The following is a 20,849-nucleotide window of genomic DNA, read 5'->3' on the forward strand; positions in this document are numbered from 1 at the left end:
TGTGTAGTGCAAGCAGGACAGATGCACAGTCCCACCCCAGGGACAAACAAAGGGCCCACACCCAGAAGGGAGCCAGAGGACTCAAGGAAGGGAGGGTGCAGCTGGTGTCTCTGAGGAAACCCTAAGAGCTTCTAGATTGGGAATCCAAATACAGGAGCCCCAGGACTCACAGAAAGAGCTCAGAAAGGGCTGGGCATCAAGTGTTTTTTTTAGTGTTTGCAGTCAGTCTTCCAAGATGGTCCTTCCAGCCTTTAAGCTGTTTCTCAAAGGATGGAAAGGGTGAAAGAATCATGGAATGCTCTGGGTTGCAAGGAACAGTTACAGGTCTAGTTCCAATCCTCCAGCAATGAGCAGGGATAACCTCAGCTGGATCAGGTTGTTCAGAGCCCTGTCCAACCCAACTTTGAATGTTTCCAGGGGTGGGACAGCCATCACTTCTCTGGGCAACCTGTGCCAGGGCCTCACCACCCCCAGCATCAGTACTGGGACACTGAGGCATTTCACAGAGTCACAGATTAAGCCAAGTTGGAAGGGATCCACAAGAATCAGCAAATCCAACTCCCACCCCTTCACAGGACCATCCCCAAGAGTTCCCCCCTGTGCCTGAGAGCATTGTCCAAACACTTCTTGAGCTCTGTCAGGTTCTGGGCTGTGACCCCTTCCCTGGAGAGCCTCTTCCAGCACCCAGCCATGCTCTGGGTGAAGAACCTTTTCCAAATATCCAACCTAAACCTACCTGGACACAACTTCTGGCCATTTGTTGCCTTTCATGTGAGTGCCTCTCCCTCTCCTCAGCTGCCAGTGAATAGGCACTGACACAGGATCCACACTACGGAGCAGACAGGGTTCACCACCTCTGAGTCCATCTAGGAAGAGAAAGTCTGAGTGGAGCTGAAATTCCAGTTCCAGGGCCCAACACATTCTTTCAGAGACACAATCCAGAATGAAGAGAAAAGCATTATTATCAGCAAAACCACACAAGAACACAACGAAGAACTACAGACAAAAGAGACTGGCAGAGGTGTAAATAACAAGCCACAAGTATTTATTCAGTTAAAGTTACATAACTTATGCTTCTCCAGTGCATTCATATATGGGATCAACATCTGCTCTCAGCAATGACCATTTAAATTAGGAATAATTTATTGCAACCACTGGTTCGTATCAGATTTACAATGAACAGTTCAGCTCATCATTCATGTTCATGTTCAAAATAATTGGTGGGTGTTTCAGAGAAAGAAAAAGAAGTTTTCAGTACCAAGAAAGGAAAGCAGATAAGAAAAGTATTATCCTTCTTTCAAGCAGTACAAGGACCAATCCTAACAGCAACCCCAGTGACTTTAATCACCTTTCCCTCAACCCCTCTCCAAATTACACTAACACTTAAAATTTTTCCTTCTGGACAAGTTAAAAATTATCTCCAGAAGGAAGAACTTCTTGTGTTTCATCTCCCTCACCTAGACAAGTAGAAGTCTGAGAAAATTGGGGAAGATATCATAAATACCAAAAGCAACTAATTGTCCAAGTTGACAAGGGACAGAGTAGTTTGCTATATAATGAACAGATAGACCTTTAAGGGTCAGCTCACACAAAAGAACTTATATTTATGTGCACATATGGCAGATTTATAATGGCATATTGGATACCTAGAAAATATGCAGCCAGCTTTTGTTATAATAAAACCTGTTCCCATTCCAACAGCTTCAGTGGGCTCTAGATAAGGATCCTTTATAAGTAAAAGGCACAGGAATGTTGCATCCCAGGACAGGCTCCACAGAACAAGACCCTTTCTTCTCAGAGAACACTGTCAAAAATTAATTAGAGAACAGTCCCTTAGCTGGGTAAATTGAAGCATCCTGACTGCAACAGCCTCTACTTTACAATATTTTTACTTCAATGTGGTCTTTATAAAGCCTTAGTTGTATTCCTAGAATCTGCAGATTATCTTCTGGGAACGCTGAATAAAACCCAATTTGGATTTTACTGAAACATAGTACAGACACTCATGTCAAAACCAAGCTTTTAGAGAAGGTGTACTGGTTTAGTTCCTGCTCTCCTTGGATCTTATTTTTCTGGGTGTTGCCTATCCAGTGACAGAGAATTCAGCCTCATGGCACAATCTGGTCAGCCAAGCTGCACCAACACAGAAAAGCAGGCTCAACTCAGCTGCTGGACCCTCTTTCCAGGGGTGTCTCAGGCCCAGAGCCAGTGCCAGTTTTGTTACTGGACCTCACTGACACCTGGCAGAGCAGGGAATCATTGCAAATAAATCCTCAGCAGGGCTCAGATTTTCATCAGGTCAAGACTGAAAACTTCCACTTTCAAGGCTGAGTCCAGAGCCACAGCTCAAGCACAAACATTGATAACACTGCCACAATACAGGTTTTTAGAGATAATATCCTGCATACACTGGAAATGCAGCTACCATGCTACAGCCACAGTTCCCTCAGATTGGGAATATATTTAGGATGAACAGTCCCTTGCAAGCATGCAATGAAAGGGGTTTGGAGCTTTGTCTTTCCTGTGGGAAACACCAATCACATCTAAAAGTACCCCGGGCATGATGCAGAGAGCCAGAACTGAGCAGGAAGGGTCAGGCCAGGCGTTCAGTGGGGGCCCATGTTTGCATGAATTCTAAAGAAACAAAGAATCTGCAAAGAGGTTGTGCATGTAGATTTAGGTCATGTTGAGCTAACTGGAGTGCCCCTGCCACATCTCGGTGTATCCACCCCCAAAAGCATACTACCACCAACTTTAACTGTGCATTTAAGAAAAGACTGAGATAAGTTTTAAACATATGGTCCACGAAATAATGTATTAATCACACAGCTAAGACACACAGCTAAATCTCCCTGCTTTACATGGGGTAAAAACATGTCTCACTATACAAAAACATTATTCTGAAAAATAGGCTAAATTATCAGTACATTCAACAACTATTCTCACACTCAGGAATTCCATGGCCTTAACTGCCTAATAATTAAACTTAAAAAAAACCTCAAACTTTAAGAAGAAAAAAAAAAACAAAACAAAAAACAAAAAACAGACACATTTAAAAAGCAGTATATTAGTATGAAAAATCTGGTAAAAAGAGTTTGCAAAAGCTCATGAAAAGTTATATTAATGATCATCTGATTAATTCTGGTGGATCTTTAAGAGTCTGCAAACATTTCAAGTGACTGTGACTGTGTAGAACAGAACTGTGAAAGCCTAAATTCACAGCCAAGCCCTAGGCAGCCCAAAAGTTGGCTTATTTATTCTCTCAAGGACAAAACTCTTTTGCTCTTCCTCACCCTCTCTCCTTTCTAGTTCCTAGATGTGCCAAACTAAAGGCAGTGACTTTACCAGGAGCAAGTGGCACTGGGCTCAGGGGAGGGAGAGAATAACTTGGAGGCCAAGTACACACTAAAAAGCACCACTACTGCCATTTACTACCAAAGACACCAAATTCTCAGCAAACAAATGAACAAGAGCAAGCCAGTGAACAAATCTAATGGAGATCTATATCCCAAGGGAACATGCCATGGGTCCAGCATAAACCAGGAGGAATTTCATACAGATACACAAATCTTACTGAAAAATGATCAAACAGGATTATTCAAACAGGATTTAAGACCTTCAAACACATTCCAAAATTCAGCCCTCAAGACTCTTTCAAACCACTGATATCAATGGAGTATATTGAAGTATAATGCAAATAGTTTCAAAGGCTTTCTGAAAACAGAGGAAAACTTCATCGTAGTTATAATCTCTCTCTCTCCTCTCTCTCCCTCTGAAATTAGCTAAAGCAGCTGTCCAAATGACTATCAGCCAATTCAGAAAGTGTTCAGCTGTTCCTCCAAAGCAGAGACTGTGTCCTGGGGTTGGACAGAAACAAGCTGGGGTCAAGCAGAGGACGTGCCAAGCACTGCTGTGTGCTGTGGGTGATCAAGTAGCACACAGTGCATTTACAGCTTAGCTGGGGCCACGGGCTCTGTGGCACGGATGTGGACACTGGGAAGGCAGAGCCAGGACAGAGGCAGATCCCTGCTGCAGTTGTCTTCATGGAATTTGATGTTCAGGTAGAAATCGCCCGTGTAGAGGAAGAGAAGTGCTCCAAAGTACACAGAGTCTTTGGTTGGCTTTACCTGGCAAAGAGAATACAAAAATCAGAACAAATAAACCATCAGCAAAGCAAATTAATTGCAGTTTGGAATTCATTAGCTCCTTCAAAGGGTCTCAGAGTACTCCAGATTCACATCTTAATAATGCTTTCATACAAAAAGGAGTAAACATCTCATCCCTATTCTAGTAAAAATGTTACTTTAAAAAATTAATCCTGTTATTCACTCAAGCAGTAAATCTGTGCCACAGCTCAAAACAGAATATGAACCTTTAGGAGTCATTGATTCCAAACCCGAATTTGTTTAAGGTAGAGATCACTCTAAATCTCTCCTTAGACTGCATTTACCAACATCTCTATTAAAGTTCTAAATCATGTATCTGAATTAATGTTAAATACATGGTTTAAACACCATTTAACAGCTCAGCAATAAGTAAGTTCATTTTCACTTGTTACTGAGACACAATCTCGCTGCAAATTCTAATCAGGAACTTAGATGACTATCATTACAATAATGAAGTTTAGCAAGAAACTTCCCAGAAACAGTAGCCATCCTGATTTTACTTGTCCAAATTAAATATACAGAGTTCACACTGTTTCTACATTTATGTATCTTCCTTCATCACAAATCCATCTACAATCCATATCTTCACAACAAATAATATATCTCAGTCCATCATTTCAGCAAGACACTTCAGTAATTTCTAACTTTAACACTCCCACCACTGTTCAGCATGTGATAATGTTTGAATTAGTATCTGCTTCCACAAGATGTTACATCCAGTTTCAGGATGCCTAGAACTGAGTTACAGCAAATGCAAAACACCAAATCAACACAGAGCCATTCCACTGGACGGAATTTTTCCAAAAATTGTAAAAAGGCAACTTCATCCCAGTGGAAGAGTCCCATTAAAGGCTGAGGCTCTGAGACAGATGATCAGGGCTGTTCCCCACTACAAAAAAATTCATTATATGGCAAACTGGGACATGAACAATGGGGTGTGAACTGGGGAAGTGCTCATGGACACCCTTTGCTGAAGGACAACTTGCCACTGCTTGGGAAGACCAGAACAGGGATGATGGGAAGGTCTTGGTGGGGAAGAGGGAGAAGGCAAATGATCAACGGAAGATTTCAAGGGTGCAGGGAACTCCAGAATATTTCAGAGAGCTGAAAACTTCCAGCCACCTTCCACGACGCAGATCCTCTGTGGCTTTCAGGAGGGAAGGGAATGAGCTGTTTCCATTTTCTCCTGTTCTAGTTTTTTGTTTTTGGACTATCACTGCTGGGTTCTTTAGCCAGGAGACATCATCCTGTATTGTCCCCTGGGCTATCAGTCTGCTTTGTTGGACCTCCCTAAACTGGAAGAAGTCCAGAGAGGGGCCACAAAGTTGCTGAAGGTACTGGAGCAGTTTTTCTATGAAGAGAGGCTGAGAAAGTTGGGGTTGTTCAGCCTGGAGAAGAGAAGGTTGAGTGGAGGCCTCACAGCACCTTCCAGTATTTGAAGGAGCTACAGAGAAGCTGGAAAAGGCTCTCCATCAGGATCTGTAGTGACAGGACAAAGAGTAAGGAGATCAAATTTACAGAGGGGAAATTTAGGATACATATATGGAAAAATTCTTTAGTGTGAGGGTGGTGAGGCCCTGGCACAGGCTGCCCAGGGAATCTATGGATGCCCCATCCCTGGAAGTGTTCAAGGCCAGGCTGGGTGGGGCTTGGAGCAACCTGGGACAGGGGAAGGTGTCCCTGTTGGAATGAGATGAGGTTTAAGTTGTCTTCCAACCCAAACCATTCTGAGCTTCTATGACTCTGAACTGCAGCTCCTGCACAAGCAGCCACATCCCCAGGCTCCCTTTGGTTTTGGTGCTGGGCACTTCTGCTGACCTACAGCAAACTTGTATCAGCATCGTGTCATCCACATGAGGGATGAGGGCAGCCCTGAGCCCGTCCTTGGCATCTCCCCTCCTCACTGGGTACAAGCTCCTGCCCTCTGGCACTGCGTCTGGACACCCAGAACAACATCCAGCCCTGTCCCCTCCTGCTCCCTTCCCCTTCTCCCAGGGCTGCCTGCCTGATTTCTGCCTCACTGGATGTGAGGTGTGGACTTTCCTCCAGAGGCAGGCACTAATGCCAGCAGTGGGTGCAGGCAAAGAGCAAAAGAAGCCTCCTCGGCACCCTTAGCTACTTCAAGCTCCTGGTCCATTTTTCCTAATGTGGCTGCACCAGGAAGGAATGTCTGTAGCAGCACAGCTCAGAGCCCTTGGCAAGCAGGAGGGTGGCTCCAGGCCCATCAGCATCAACACCAGACATCACACTCATGGTTTGGGCTCTACCCACATCTGTTGTGTCACCACCACTGTATCAACACTTGTGGTTTGGAGAAGAAACAGGGAAGCAAACTGAGCTTGAAACCTTTGCCTTGCTCAAGTGCAAGTGGCTCTGCAGAAGTTATAAGATTTTTCCTTCAAAACAGCAACCAGCTTTGGAAAGTAAGGCTGAGTATTCAGTGGGGCTGCCTACGAACATCCCCAAAAGATCAGACATTCAGCTGCAGCAGTCAGGTCAGTAGAAGGTCACATCCAGCCCAGCTGCTACACCAGGCACAGGACTAATTTTGAGGTTAAACCTACATTTAGGAGTCCAAGGTATCCAAGCTCCTATTGTAAAAGGAGGATACCTAGTCAATGAGACAGTGGAGCACACACAGAATGGTCTCCCTAGGGAGCAGAGCCAGAATAGAGTTGCCTAAACACAGGTAATGGGATGGGCTAAGGCACTGAGACACCTGCACAGGACTGGGAAGATGCCCAGGATGTCTTACAGGATTTCTGGCAGCATCTGGTGGCTGGTAGGATACCCACAGCACCTGTATGGTGGCAAATATCTACTTTCAGGCAACTGAATCTCAGCCCTGTGTTAATGAGCCAGGTTCTATCTGCTGCAGACCACACCTCCATGGACCCCTGCTAACCCCTCCTCATTCAGGTGTCTCAGTCTGGAACTGAATCCACCCAAACGTCTGTAAAGTGGATCTCCACATCTAAGCCAGCTGTTCAACACAAGGATTCACCTGATCAAATTGCGGAATGAGGCAAAATGTTCCCTAAACTGCCTAAGCTCTGATGACTTGCTCAGCCACTCAGAGTGGCCTGTTCAGGTGGTCACCTCTGTAGCTGGCAGGACACACCACCCCAGTGTCAGCCTGCAGTGCCTGACCCAGCTCAGCTATGAGGAACACAACTCGTGCCTGACCCAGACCAAATTCGTGCTGTCCTCCAGTCCAGCAGCACACAGCTCTGGTGGTGCCACTGCCCCGATCTGTGCCTGTGTGTCTGTTGAATCATTCATCAGGATGCTGACATTCCTGAGCCAGGGCAGAGTTAAAACAGGTTTTTATTAAAATTCCACCATTCATGGAAACAAAGATGAGCAGCTTTTACCTCAGAAAATAATGATCGAAAATCAGGGGAAAAAAGTCCACATTACTCCTTTGTTCCACAAAGATAGAAGAAAAATTAAGTTTCTAGCTGCATCCTAATCCTTCCCTGATTTAGGCTACCATGTGGGACTGCGATTGCTTAGAACTAATTACTACTTATTTATACTGCTGTAGTACTTAGGGAGCTCAGTTGGAGATTAGGGCTGGTGCCAGCTACTGCTCGCTGCCCCAAAGAGTTTACAGTGTGAATAAAACAGTGCCAAGAAAAATAATTTGTTCCAGATGGGCCACAGAGGACCTGCCAGAAGTGAGCAAATGTTCACCGTGGCTTCTGAGCTGATTCAAAATGACCATCTACTAATGAATTTCTCCTCATCTCCCACTACCAATCGCTTGAGTTTTTGCGTGATAACGCACACAGGAAAAAAAATCCTGCTTGAGGATAAGTAATGGCACAAGCAGGGACAACAAGAGAGGATGAATTGCTGAGACTTACAAGATTCTCCACAGAAGGCAATATTTTTGGTTTTAATTTGGCAAAAAGCAACTCTGTCTGATCAACTAATTATTCAACAAAAAACAGAGGTAAGAACTAAGAAAATTTAATAATAGGGCAAAAGTTAAACTTTATGTTGTGAAGCAAGATTTAAAAAATAAATAAATACACTGTATTTTAATCGGTAAGTTCCACTATGTTAACTCATGTTTCAAAATCACCCACTGAATAAAAAATGTCAAATATTTAAGTCATGATGGAGAAAGTCACTTTTTCTGTCAAATACAGAGAAAAGTAAGGTTAGCCAAATTAGAAGTTGTGCTTAAAAATGCAGACTTTACTTAATTTAAAATGCATGGAAATAACTCAATATCCTTCAAAATTTTCCACAAAAGACTTTGCTTTTTGAAGTACCATATCCAGCAGAGACTTTGTGACACAAACCCAGGTTGCTGCAATGAACTGAGGTAAAAGCACAAAGAGGTGAAAAAGCATCATTACATTACTTCCAAGATAAATCTCCTAACTTGGACTTGAAGCCACAAGAAAGGGAAATACAAAATTGTGTAACTTTTATTCTTTCAACAATTTATATTCACACTGCAAAGCAGCATGTGCATCCTGAAAATTCCCATATATGTCCCTTGTGTTCCAGGTAGCAGCAGAAACTTCTTTGAGACTTTTTAGTCTGGAATCAAAAATAACAGTGAATTTTTGAGCATGAGACTTAAGATTTAGGAAGGCAAAGGGATCTGTTGGGTAAACAAGAAGCACGATACAACAGTTGGGGTTATTTTGTACCAATAATGAAGCTTCTGCATGACAACAGAGTGAATTTTCAGGGTGTGAGGAGTATCTGCCCTTGCTGCAAAACCTGATGCTCCCACTCATTCTTGACCACGCACCAGTGATACACCAAACCAGACTTGATTCTCCATCCTTCCTCCCACCCAGCTCAGCCCTGCAATAAATCATGTCAGCATCCTTGTGCCTGTGTCAGTGTGAAGTCAGCCCAATTAACTTAAACTGCTGACCAATGGGGTTTTTGCTAAACTGGACAACTTTGCACAAAAACAAGTTCTCACAGTGTCTGTCCTGATGGGCCTGCAGGGGGAGAGGGGAGCTTCTTTCACAAGCAGCTGGGAAAGGGCAGCACCTCAAGCCACTTCCACTAAACATGAAAAATAGTCAAGTGCCCATGACCTTGGGTTAAAAAAATGATGGGGACATTTTTAACAGCTTCCATACAGCAGCACTGAGTTGAAAACCAGCAGGGAATCTGGTCCAGCATCTCAACTTTTGTTTACAAAAAAAGAGAAACTCTGGTTGTCTTTCATCTCACCCAGCCATGAGCTTCTTTGGTTTTTTAACCAGTGCTTGTCTGACTTTTGGCCAAACTCAGAGCATAAGCACAATGCTGAGCATGGTTGTTCTTCCTTGAAGCATCAAAAGCACAAACCAGGGCTTCCCCTCATCCCCCCCCAAACAGGTGGAACTTTCTGAAATCTATTTTCTATTCCTAAATTAGTTATTATGAGGGAAGAAAGGGCTTCTGGCATATATAAAGGATTTTCTTCCACAATCAGGGCTCTACACCCCAAAGAAGGTGACCAAGCACTTTCCCTAGGCACCTGTGTAGTGTCAACACCACTAACACTGAAATGTATTTCTTGTCCAAGAGCCGACATTTTTGTTCATTTCACCTTTTCGTGTGGAAAGGAGGACAAGCAGCAGAAAACAATTCTATTTTTAACTTCTAGGGGATTGTGTTTACAGGAGAAATGTCAAAATACTGAGCAATGGGGCAAAGGCAGGGACCGTAATGTATGAGAAGGCTGCCTGGGCAGGCACCAGAGATGTGACCTCCTGACTTTTTGCCCCATAGGAGACTCAATCAGAAGGTAAGAATACATCACACTGACATCTCCCTTTTCCCTCATTAGCCTGGAGGGTCAGGCCCTTTGGCAGCTGGGCATCCAAACACCACCACTCTGATTAAAAACTCCACTTTGTCAGAACCAGAGTCAAAGAAAGCCATCCCTGGATGATTTCTGTTGGCATATTTAAATTATTCAGCTACAAGAATGCAGTTAGCCCCCATTAAAAAGCAAGCTGATGGTATATTTCATGCTCATTAGCTTTTAGAAATATTTTCTTCTGTGATGCGTAATTGAAAAATATGCATGGTGACTATCTCTGTGATTAACCTTTAATTTCTTTCTAACTAAAGTTCACTTATATATTTAATTTTGACAGGTACATTTTATTACCAATCTGAAGAGCTGACCCAAACAAAGGTCCTAAGCACAATCCCAAACACTCACCCCATTCTTCATGTTTATTTCATGAGTTAAAGGAAATGCTGCTCATTCCATTCTGCAGCATTGCCTGCAAATTTTCATTCCAGGTATTTTTGGGAGGGAAGGATGTGAGAGAGAGTAGTGTTATCTGTATTTTCAGTGTCTTGCCTTAGAAGCAAAATGCTCCTAGACTTGAATTTTCTAGAGAAATTGAGAGAAAAATCATAATCTCAATTGTTTTAAAAAGGGGCTCTTTTTTTTCCCCTCATTTTATGCATTTCTTTATGGTTTTATAACAGTATGCTAAGCATCCAGGAAATGAACCAGCTCATCAGATTGGCCATTAATGCTTAGCATTTTCTTTTTGCAGTCTGTTGTGTTTCCTCAGGACCTGACTAGAACTGATTTGCTGAGTTCCTTGGCTCAGCCTGGGGAATGTTTCTTATGGACTAAAGAGAAAAAAAAAGTTATTTAAAATCTATTACTGCAGGCTGTGCTAGGTGACTCAAGGGACTGGCAATATGGTATTGAACATTCAATCTAGGGTTACCCGTTCACATTCAGCCAGATCTGGAGTGACCAGAAATTGCAGCCTCTGATAATTTACTAGTGGTTTACATGGTAGGAAATTGCAGTCTTAAAACATTTCAGAGAGACCATTCCAAATGAATGCAGCAGCCCTGTTAGCAATAGCTGCCATAATCATGGAGCTTCCCAAAAATTAATCTGCTTTGAAATGCACAATAGAGTAACGAAGCCCCTTTCAAATGCACGTCACTCAAAATCCTGACACTTGTGACCAAACTACTCACGGTGTCGATGTGGAAGGTGTTGGACCCCACGAAGGTGATGGCATCCTGCAGCTCGTAGTTGTGCACCCCATTCTGGTAATCCTGGTAGGGCATCATGGTCAGGGCAAAGGGCCCCACGCTGTGCTTGCTCCAGTTGGTCAACTTCACCTGCAAGGGGACAGGGTCCCCCACCTGGCAGGTCACCACGACGTCGCAGTCACAGACCTTGCCATCAACCAGGATGTCTGCAAATCAAGGAAATGAGTCCTCATTAGGCTGGACACCTGCTTCAGAAACAGCATTAATCTTGGCAGGAGGCTCAACAAGAAAAAAGCAACCTCAGTGAAATCAGGAGCGCGGGACACTTAATTCTGGGAGAGAAAAGCCAATGCTGTGCTGTTGTGCAGGGCACCTGCTTGAGAAAAAACAGCTCATGAGGGCCTGATATCTGTCCAGAGCTGTTGAAAGAGCCATGAAAAAAAACAATTATGGTCTATACACAGGCACCAGAAGATGTTTTTTTGACCTCCTCCCTTGAAGGCCGAAGCCATAGACCATTTCTCATGGTTCTGCAAATCAACAGCGCGAGGTGAAGGAAAATACAAACAGGAACCATCAATACAAACAACAGCTAGAGAGATCCAGGGCTGGAGGCTCATGTTCCTGTGTTACAGCCAGAATAAATCCTTCTGTGTGGAGGTAAGCTTTTGGAGCAGGACAGACATTGGCAGAATTCGCAATGTAATGCATAAATTAACATCCAGATCATAAGGAAAAGAGGGATTTTGAAATTATACTGGAGTACTATAAGCTTGTTCACTCTTTGCACTTTAAATCACTCTGGGATTTCTATTTTTAATTTTCTACTTTTCTTTCCCTTACTGGGACAGCAGAAAATATAAAGCCTCTAAATTGGTTACTGCTGGGACAATGACAGCCAGAGTAATGTGTCCATTAACCTTGCCCATTTGCTTATACAGAACCAAAATGTTTCATTACCAACACACTATGAAATTGCCAGTCCAATTCCCTGCTCTGAAAGGGTTCCCAGTTGTGCAGTATTACTGTATTTTTCAGATGAGGGTTATCTCCAATGCACTATTAATACAGGAACATTTCTATTTCACTGCGGGTTCATGTTCAGAGATAAGAGAAAGCCCTGAGCACATGTAAGAAAGCATCCTTTGTGTGAATACCTATCCCCACAATCTCATATGCCCATGAGGCATTTCCATCACTCCTGCTCCTCCTTGGATGGTTGCCTTTTGACATACATCATATTATTCCTCTGCATTGGATTTACATTGATAATACCCCCTCTTCAAGGAAAGACACTATTTTTACGCTTCAGGTGTTTTCACAGAAAAAAAATTACACCAAAGGGATTTTTTTTTAACTTAGTTTTGTTTTGTTGCCTTGGACAAAAAGTACAAAATGATGCATGTTCTTGTGATGCCCTTTAGCCTGGCAAACTGAACAAGCCTCAACACAGCCACTGGATAAAAAACAAACTAAAGTTATTGCCAAAGAAGAAAAAAGTTCAGAAAGGAACATTTATTCCAGAGGTCAGGCCAGCAAAGCTCAGGTACCCAGATGAAAACCTCTCCTCAACCAAAGCTGCCCAAATGCAGCAGCATCAGATACAAGAGGTTTAGCAAAAGGAGCACAGAAAAACCCTTCATTGTTCAAGCTGAAGCTATCCAAAACCAGTGTTGGTGTCCCAGTTGGAACAGCCCCTGTTCCAAAATTTCCTTTTTTTTTTTTTTTTTTTTTTTGACAGTTAGAATACTGTTGAGGAGTCCTGGAGTGCTGTGTCCAGTTCTGGCTCCTCATTACAAGAGAGACAGGGACACACTGGAGAGACTCCAACACAGGGTCATGAGGAAGATTAAAGGACTGGAGCATCTCTCCCATGAGGACAGGATGTGAGCACTGGCACTGCTCAGACTGGGGAAGACTCCAGGGGATCTCAGCAATGCCTGAAGGGAGGGTGCAAAGAGAACAGAGCCAGGCTCTTTGACTCAGTGCTGCCCAGTGGCAGGATCAATGTGCACACACTTGTGGTATTTACGAGAGTCTCCAGGACCAGGGAAGAGATTAATCTGACTCTATGTTCTCAGAAGGTTGAATTATTATGATATAATATGATATGATATATGATATGATATGATGTATATTATATTATATTATATTATATTATATTATATTATATTATAGAATGCTATACTAAAACTATACTAAACTCTAGAGAAAATTATACATCAGAAGGTTTAACAAGAATGAACAATAAAAACTTGTGACTGACTCAGAGGCTTGCCACAGCTGGACCATGATTGGTAATTGAGAAAAAACAATTCACATGCTGGATAAACAGTCTCCAGACCACATTCCAAAGCAGCAAAACAGGGAGAAGCTTCCCAGGAGAAGAAATCCTGGCAAAGGGATTTTTCAGAAAACATCACAGCAACACACAATGAAACAGAGCTTCCCTCTGACCATCAGGAAATAATTTCTTTACTGTGAAGGTGGCCCAGCACTGGCACAAGTTGCCCAGGGAGGTTGTGGAGTCTCCATCCCTGGAGATAATCAAAAGCCATCTGCACATGGTCCATGGCAAGTGGCTTTAGGTGGCCCTGCTTGAACAAGGACAGGACCACAGTGATTTCCAGAGGTCCTTGCCCATCTCTGTGATTCTCTGAAAGGAATTGATAATCACCCCTGCATCTTAGGGAAGGGCTAGAAAACCTTTATAGCATTGGATTTCTGCTGCAGCAGCACACTCCATGGGCTGTCCAGCAGCACATGCCATGGGCTGTCCTGCCCAACATGCTCAATCTGCTTCCTGCAGTATTGCCCTAAGATCATGGTGGTGAAGTAGGGGTTATAAGGTGTCCCATTATCAGGGATTCACTGATTGGGTTTCCTAAAACACAGAGAATGTGTCTCTGTGGATAACCTTTATGCTTCCCCGTCTCCTGGCACAGAGCTGAAGTCCAGTTGCTTCCTTCAAAAGCAGTGCATTTATATAAATTCATTACTTGATATCAGTTCATGTTTCCAAGCTTCTCCCTGCAAGGTGACTCCTTTCATTAACTAAAAAAAAAACCCAAAACAACAACCCACTTGTTTTCTGCTTCCTCCATCCAGTAGGTTTTACTGCTGTACAAAGGGTTAGATCCCCAGACCAGCACAAACCTTTGGAAATACTCCCTAAGCTTAGTGGATGAATCTATATTTTCAAGCTGCTCATCAATTGCCTTTTAGCTTGAATGGTCTGCTGTAGGAATTGTAAATGAACCCTTTGCCCTCTATCTCTACTTTTGTATCTAATAATAGCTCAGAGCTTTTCTTTCTAATATCTTCATGAGAAAATAGAAAATCCAAACAAAAGGAAAGCATTTAAGTCTTGCTCAACCAGATTAATTTTTTCCTCATTTCTAAAAAAAAAAAAAAAATAAAAAAAAATTCAATTCTTTTAGATTGATTTTAGTGTGTGTGTGTGCACATGTGTTTGTGTACATATTGAGAAATAATTTCCTTCCTTCCCAGAACACACTTCCCTCCTGCAGTACCGGAGCCAAGGATCTCAATGAGATGTCAGATGAGAGAGCACACATGGCTGGCGTGCAAAATGCTATGGAAAGGAGTGTTTAAAAACAGCCCCCTTTCATCAGGGAGAACAGCTTGGTTTGACAGGCAGCTTTACTCCCTTCCTGACACAGAAAACATCTCATGGACCATACGGATTTGCTTTAATATTTTCATCCATGAGCAGAGGAGAAGCCATGTGCACAGGGTCCCGTTTCTGCAGATTCAGCTCCCTCACACAGATGGCATATAAAAGCTGAGACTGCTCACACCACTGCTGTGAGAGTGAATCATTACTGGCTTCAGAGTACAGGAGCTCTGAATCAGAAGATGCACTCACTAGCACAGAAATCAGTCGTGGCTGTAGCTCCATCCTACAAAGATTCAGATACGAGAGAAACACCACTTGAGAAAATTAGAAGGATCAAGTTTAATTCCAAGTGCATACATAAATTGCATTTTAAAAGTGGCAGCATAAAATCTGGATGACAGAAGGGGGGGAGCATAAAGACCTAGCAATCTCCCAAACTCCTTTAATTAAAAAATAAATCATTTTTGAAGTAATGCAATAAGCGAATAGAATGCTGTCCTCCCCACCCCTTTGCTTGTTCATTTACCTACAATGCCCACTTGTGTTGGCATCCTTGGGTACCAAAATTACTCTGCAATGCCTGACAGCCATGATAAAAGGACAGATATTGTCTCTGCCACACATTAATGAACAGGCACGGGGCCATTCTCTTTTCCCTCTAGGACCTTCCCTAAGTGATTATTGTATCAAGGGAGAAAATGTTATCCAACACATTTTGGAAGGTGGAGGATGAGGCTGCTACAACCACTGAGAAGGGTGATTGGAAAGCCTTCCTTTTTTATTGACAGCCTTTGCCAAGCCTTTTAGGATCTCCATGAATTAATCTCTAAGATGGAAAAACTGCTTCATGGCCCAGCTGATGGATGATACTTATTGACACCACACTAAGTCTGTGAGAGACCATTACATAAAAATAATATATCAGTATTCTTATAATGTCTTTTAGGACCTCAGAACTCTCAATAAAAGGGAATGAATGTTACTGTCAGGAAGACAATGACTATTCCACAAGAAAAACATCATTTACCATCACCTGCCAGGTGCACTTCTGTCTACATCACCCAAAGGAGCTGCTTGGAAATGAACACCAAACATTAATAACATTTTGTGTTATTTACTCTGCTCATACTAACACACAGTAAGTTGTTGTTGCCACTTTGTCAAGTTCCCATGCAAGAACTCATTGGTCCCTGTGTACATCAAGAGTCTTGAGTCATGGCTAATTGCATTTTCACACCCAAGTCCCTCTGTGCCACTGTCCAAGTTTAATTTTGGAAAGCCACATACAAATACATTTAATCACAGTGGAAATGCATATTCCAGCAATGGTTTCTCTTCTCACTCATTTTTGAACTGATTTAAAAAAAAAAAAACAAACCAAAAAACAACACAGGTTGCAGAGAAAGGCAGGGTGGTTTTGCTGATCTTTACAGGGGAGGGATGGAGAACTTTTCATTTGATATTTCCCTTTAAACTGGATGTTGAATCCCCAGCTGATGCACATGCACTGGCCTCTGCCATTCTCTGCAGCTGAGAACTTGGCCCAGGACTCTGAGCAAACACCACACAGTGGAATGGCTTTGCACAAACAAGTTGGCCAACAAAACTCAAGGCATGAGATGCTCAGATGAGTAAATACTGCTCACACAAAAGGTAAAAGAGATCTTTAAAGCCAGAAAAGCAAGCCTTGCCTAGCTTTGCTGTTATAGTTAGGGTACTCTGTCAACCAACCATTGCAATTGTTAATTAAAAAACACTAATTTTACTCATCTTGGTCTATGAACCAGGAGAGCTATGGCCTGAGGAGTGGAGAGGAGCAGCAGCATCACTGACATCTCTGGATAATGTCCATCAGGTACTTTGATGGAGGAAAGCCAAAGACCTAGAGTCCATGCTAGAGTTGCTGCAATGAAGATCTCATGGAATGGTTCAGTTTTTCTGTGCTCAAAAAACCAAAAATGCTGATTTAAAATGTTTGCCCAGGCCAGCTTCCCTTCTAATTGCCTTAAAAGAACACAGAAAGGGCCAGCCACGATGTCTGAAACAACTTCTCTATATGTATTTTCTTTCCCCTTAACCTTTTGTGCAAGAGTATTTGTTCAGGACTTTGCAGGGAACGTAACAATGAAAAGGGAATTCTTTTTGAAATCATTTATTCGGAAATAGGTTTAATCAATCCTCTCCATTTCTGATCTTACTTTTTATGCATGTGCAAGAAAAGATCAGAAAGGAGGAAAAAAATCTATACTAGAGGCAAACTCTCTGTACAGAGCAGTTCCTGCCTGTCTCCACACAAGCACATTTCCCATCCCTCCCCTCATGCTCTGTGTCAAGTCAGCAACAGATTTATCAGCCTGGTTTTTGGGACAGCTCAGAGGAGCAGGTGACTTGTGCCATTCTATTAAGATAACAGGATCCCTGGATTTTCCTGTGTTCCTCTAAAGTATGAACCTAAACACTATTACTGTTTTCCCTCTTTGCACTTGTTCTCCCTAATGTAGACCAGTTTCCTTTCATTTTCCAAACCATTCCTGCAAATTATTTGCACACAGAGAGGCAGATTTGGTTACATTCATTTGTGCATGATGAGGTCCTGCACTTTCAGAGCTGAATACATCCATACAAAAGATATTTCTATGAATATAGAAACTGTGTTCCCTGTCACTTTCATCAGGAAAATGCTGAATGGTTATTTAATAACACAAGAGCCTCTTAGCTACTTGCATTAAACCTTCTGTCTATGATTTGGACCTGCTCCCTGCACCAAACCTGAACATCTTAATTTGGAATAACATCCTCATATTCATTCATTGTTATACTGACACAATGGTGAGGCAAATCCAGCCCCTGCTGATCTTCCCTGCAGTCAGCAGTACCAGAGCACAGAGGTATACAGATGTTTGTGTTGTAACAGGTTCAAACTACACAGATATCTCACCTTGTCAACCACTGCTAGTCCTGTCCTAAAAACTGCCTTTATACTCAGACCCTGCTTCTCCAAACCCCCTGTGGACCTGAAGAGTTCAGCTCCTTTTTGGGTCAAGGCCCTTGGACAGTGATGAATGAAAAATACAGAAAAGGATGTGAACAAACCATTGCAGCTTCCTGTAAAGTACCAACAACCCAGAGACCTTCAGCCAACATCGGGGCATGAACCAGAAAACAGGAAAGTTGGCAGAGGATGGGATAACTGGACATGAATATAGGCTGGTGAATGAGGCAATTGCTTTCACAAGACCTCTGAGCTGCCCCGTTCCTGGCAGACTTCCCATTCCCAAACACTTCAGAATTAAATTAAGGACACTTTTTTTTGCTCCAAAACCAATTAAAAAGAAAAACACATTTAAAATATAGTTCTAGCAACAATAAGCAATTAGTGCTTGATTATTGTCCATGTTTTCCTATTTAATCACTCTTTTGCAGTGCCCAGTATGCTGATGACAGATCCCAACTGGTCCCATTATCTTTCTTGCCAAATTGTTCCCAGTTTGTGTCTGTTCTTAACTCTGTGATGGCAACAGGCTGAGGATGCTGCAGCATCCCCTGGGACTCGCTTGCAAAAGGATTCCTCAACCTTGTCATTTGCCCTGAGTAAGATTTCTTCCTCCAAATCAGTGCAATGTTTATGTCCAATTTTAAACTCCAAGATACGTGACCAGCATTCAGTTTTAGCACTACTCGATCTCGGCTATGAACATCTAAATGTGGTACAACCTTCTTCCATTAACTCCAAAAAACGGGGTCACACTGGCTGAGGAGGGAAGCATGAACGTGACTCGTGCTCTGGGGTTTGACTGCCTCCAGCTTCTGCTTAGGATCTTAAAACCTGAATGCACATTAACCACAGATTTATTTCAGAAATGTGTCAGTTCAGTTTAACCTCCCTGGTTTTGGTGGGAGTTATTTTACTTCACACATGCCTTTTATGACAGACATTTCTCCTTCCCTAAGAAACTGCTGGCACATGGATGGCACCTGCTTGTCTCATCCTCTGGCAGCCAAGACAACCTGTGATTTGGTGCTTTGCCCAATTTGCTATCAAGTGAAAATCACTTCAGAGTTTATTCTGCTTGTGCCCAGTCCTAATCTAGATGCACAAGGGCAGATCCCTAAGATTTTAAGATGCACAAAGCTCTGTGTTTTCCAGTAAGCCTGAGCTCCTTTAGACTTATTTTAAAATATTCAATTACATGGCCCCAGCTTGCTGAAATAGTCTCATTTATTAACATGGGCAAATCTTTTTTGTCTGTTCATCACAAGCAGGTTTGACAAAATTTCTTTTTATTATCTGCTACACAGCCTGGAGGTCAGGCTGGCATACAGTGTGTGCCTTGTGTTTGAAATTTCACAAGCCTGGGATTTGCATGTTATTTTAAGTTATTGTAAACTTTATTTCTATAGCTTGTCTGTGTCAGGACTACTTTCAGAGCATTCTAATCCAGCCCTGTAGGGAAAAGAAAAAAAAACAAAAAAGGAGAGGGAAAAAAGCCCTATAATGCATTTAAACAAAACTAAAACCTATTAGGATTTATCATATAACATTGGTTCTGGTATATTGGCAGCTTTGTGCAAAACCTCTGCAGGAACTGAACTGAATCATATAATACCCTGAATTAGAAGGGAACACACAAGGATTATTGAGTCCAGCTTCGGGGTCTGCACAGGACAAACCTAAAAATCACACCATAACATATCCTATAGTTCACTGAAAGCAAATCACCTCTTTCCTCACTGGTTGCTTAATGAGACTTTAAATTTTCTCCTTTTTTTCTGCCATTCTGCAGTGATGGATGTTGGACAAACCTCTCCCTCTGTAGAAGAGATTTTGAAAAGCCTCATGCCAACTTTGTCCAAGTGTCTGACTTGTGGCTGCAAAAGTTAATGGTAAAAAAGGAGCCTATAGCACTTTGTGCTGTTTTGGGAGCATGTCTCAACCTCAAAGCAGGTTTAGTCTAGACACTGGATGGATTGCAGACCTCCAGGGAGTGTTACCTGCTCTACAAATCAGTGACAAGGGTGGTGATTGTGGCACGTTTGCCATGGAGATGGCAGTGAACTACAGCTGCTCACAAGAGAAGTAATGCCTGTTTAACAGCAGGCACACAAAACAAGGCTGCTGTACTCAATTTTATGCATACAAAGTCAAATTTGTGAGTTCAATCACACAGCTTGCTTACCCAAAATCTCATTAAATTAGGCAATATGGAAGTGGATTTTTTTTTCTGTATTTTCTACCATTTCAAGTGGAAACAGTATTTTCTGCATTACCTATTCAAAAAGCACACAGTGGTGCTCTGAATTCTTACAGGGGTAACACCTAACAGGGAGCTGTTGGGGTTTTTTTAAGTTGCTGGTGTAAAATAATCCTATGTGTAGTATAATTGTCTTTTTTGAGGTCTGTAGGAAGAGATCTCTGAGGTAATGTCCAAAGCAGAAGGAACTCAAATACAGGTGAGAAGAGAGATAGCAGTATCTCCATGCCCAGATGTACAGAGACACTGGTGCAAGATGCTTTAATTAAGCAAAAAAAAAAAAAAAGTTATACTGACTAATTGAAGAAAAAATTGTTGGCCTGTGATTCATTTTCCATATTTGTCTTAAAAAATAACCATGACACACTGCATGAGATGTCCAGGCCATAAGAATTTTTGTGTCTTTGTAGATCAGCCACAGCCTGGTACGAGATAATGTATAACACCCCCATTAACAGGCAGGTAGATGATTTACCACGTTTCAGTGGCTGTGTAAACATGAGCAGGAGGACACTGAACCTCACTGGCCTCCTTTAGCCCAGCCAGGACTGAAATGCACCCAGCTGAGCTAAATGAGGGCATCAAGCAAGGCCAGGCACAGACACTGCCCTCTGTGCAGGGCAGGGGTGACGTGTGGGTACCAGACCACTTGTGCCCAATGTCCACACCCTGGGGGTGCCCACTAAAATGAACATATTCTCCATGAAGTTTCTTTGAATTTCACTCACAGCGTATTTCAGTCTGCTGACTTTAAATTGCTTCACTTGCCAATGGATTGTCTTAATTTTTTCC

General features: G+C 42.5%; 1 protein-coding gene across 3 annotated transcripts in view; it reads right to left on the reverse strand.

Moving 5' to 3' along the window:
- Positions 1-1,028: 1,028 nt before the first annotated feature.
- Positions 1,029-20,849, reverse strand: part of TRAPPC9 (trafficking protein particle complex subunit 9) — a 441,472-nt gene continuing 421,651 nt past the window's right edge. For all 3 annotated transcript variants that reach the window (XM_041479415.1, XM_041479416.1, XM_041479414.1), the window contains 2 exons: positions 11,148-11,371; positions 1,029-4,127 (listed from right to left, as the gene is read on the reverse strand). In XM_041479415.1, coding sequence (XP_041335349.1) covers positions 3,948-4,127; positions 11,148-11,371 — 404 coding nt within the window. In that variant the 3' untranslated portion in view covers positions 1,029-3,947. The remainder of the gene's footprint in view (positions 4,128-11,147; positions 11,372-20,849) is intronic.

The sequence above is a fragment of the Pyrgilauda ruficollis genome, unplaced genomic scaffold (genome assembly GCF_017590135.1).
Source record: "Pyrgilauda ruficollis isolate IOZ18807 unplaced genomic scaffold, ASM1759013v1 scaffold48, whole genome shotgun sequence".
NCBI lineage: Eukaryota > Metazoa > Chordata > Aves > Passeriformes > Passeridae > Pyrgilauda > Pyrgilauda ruficollis.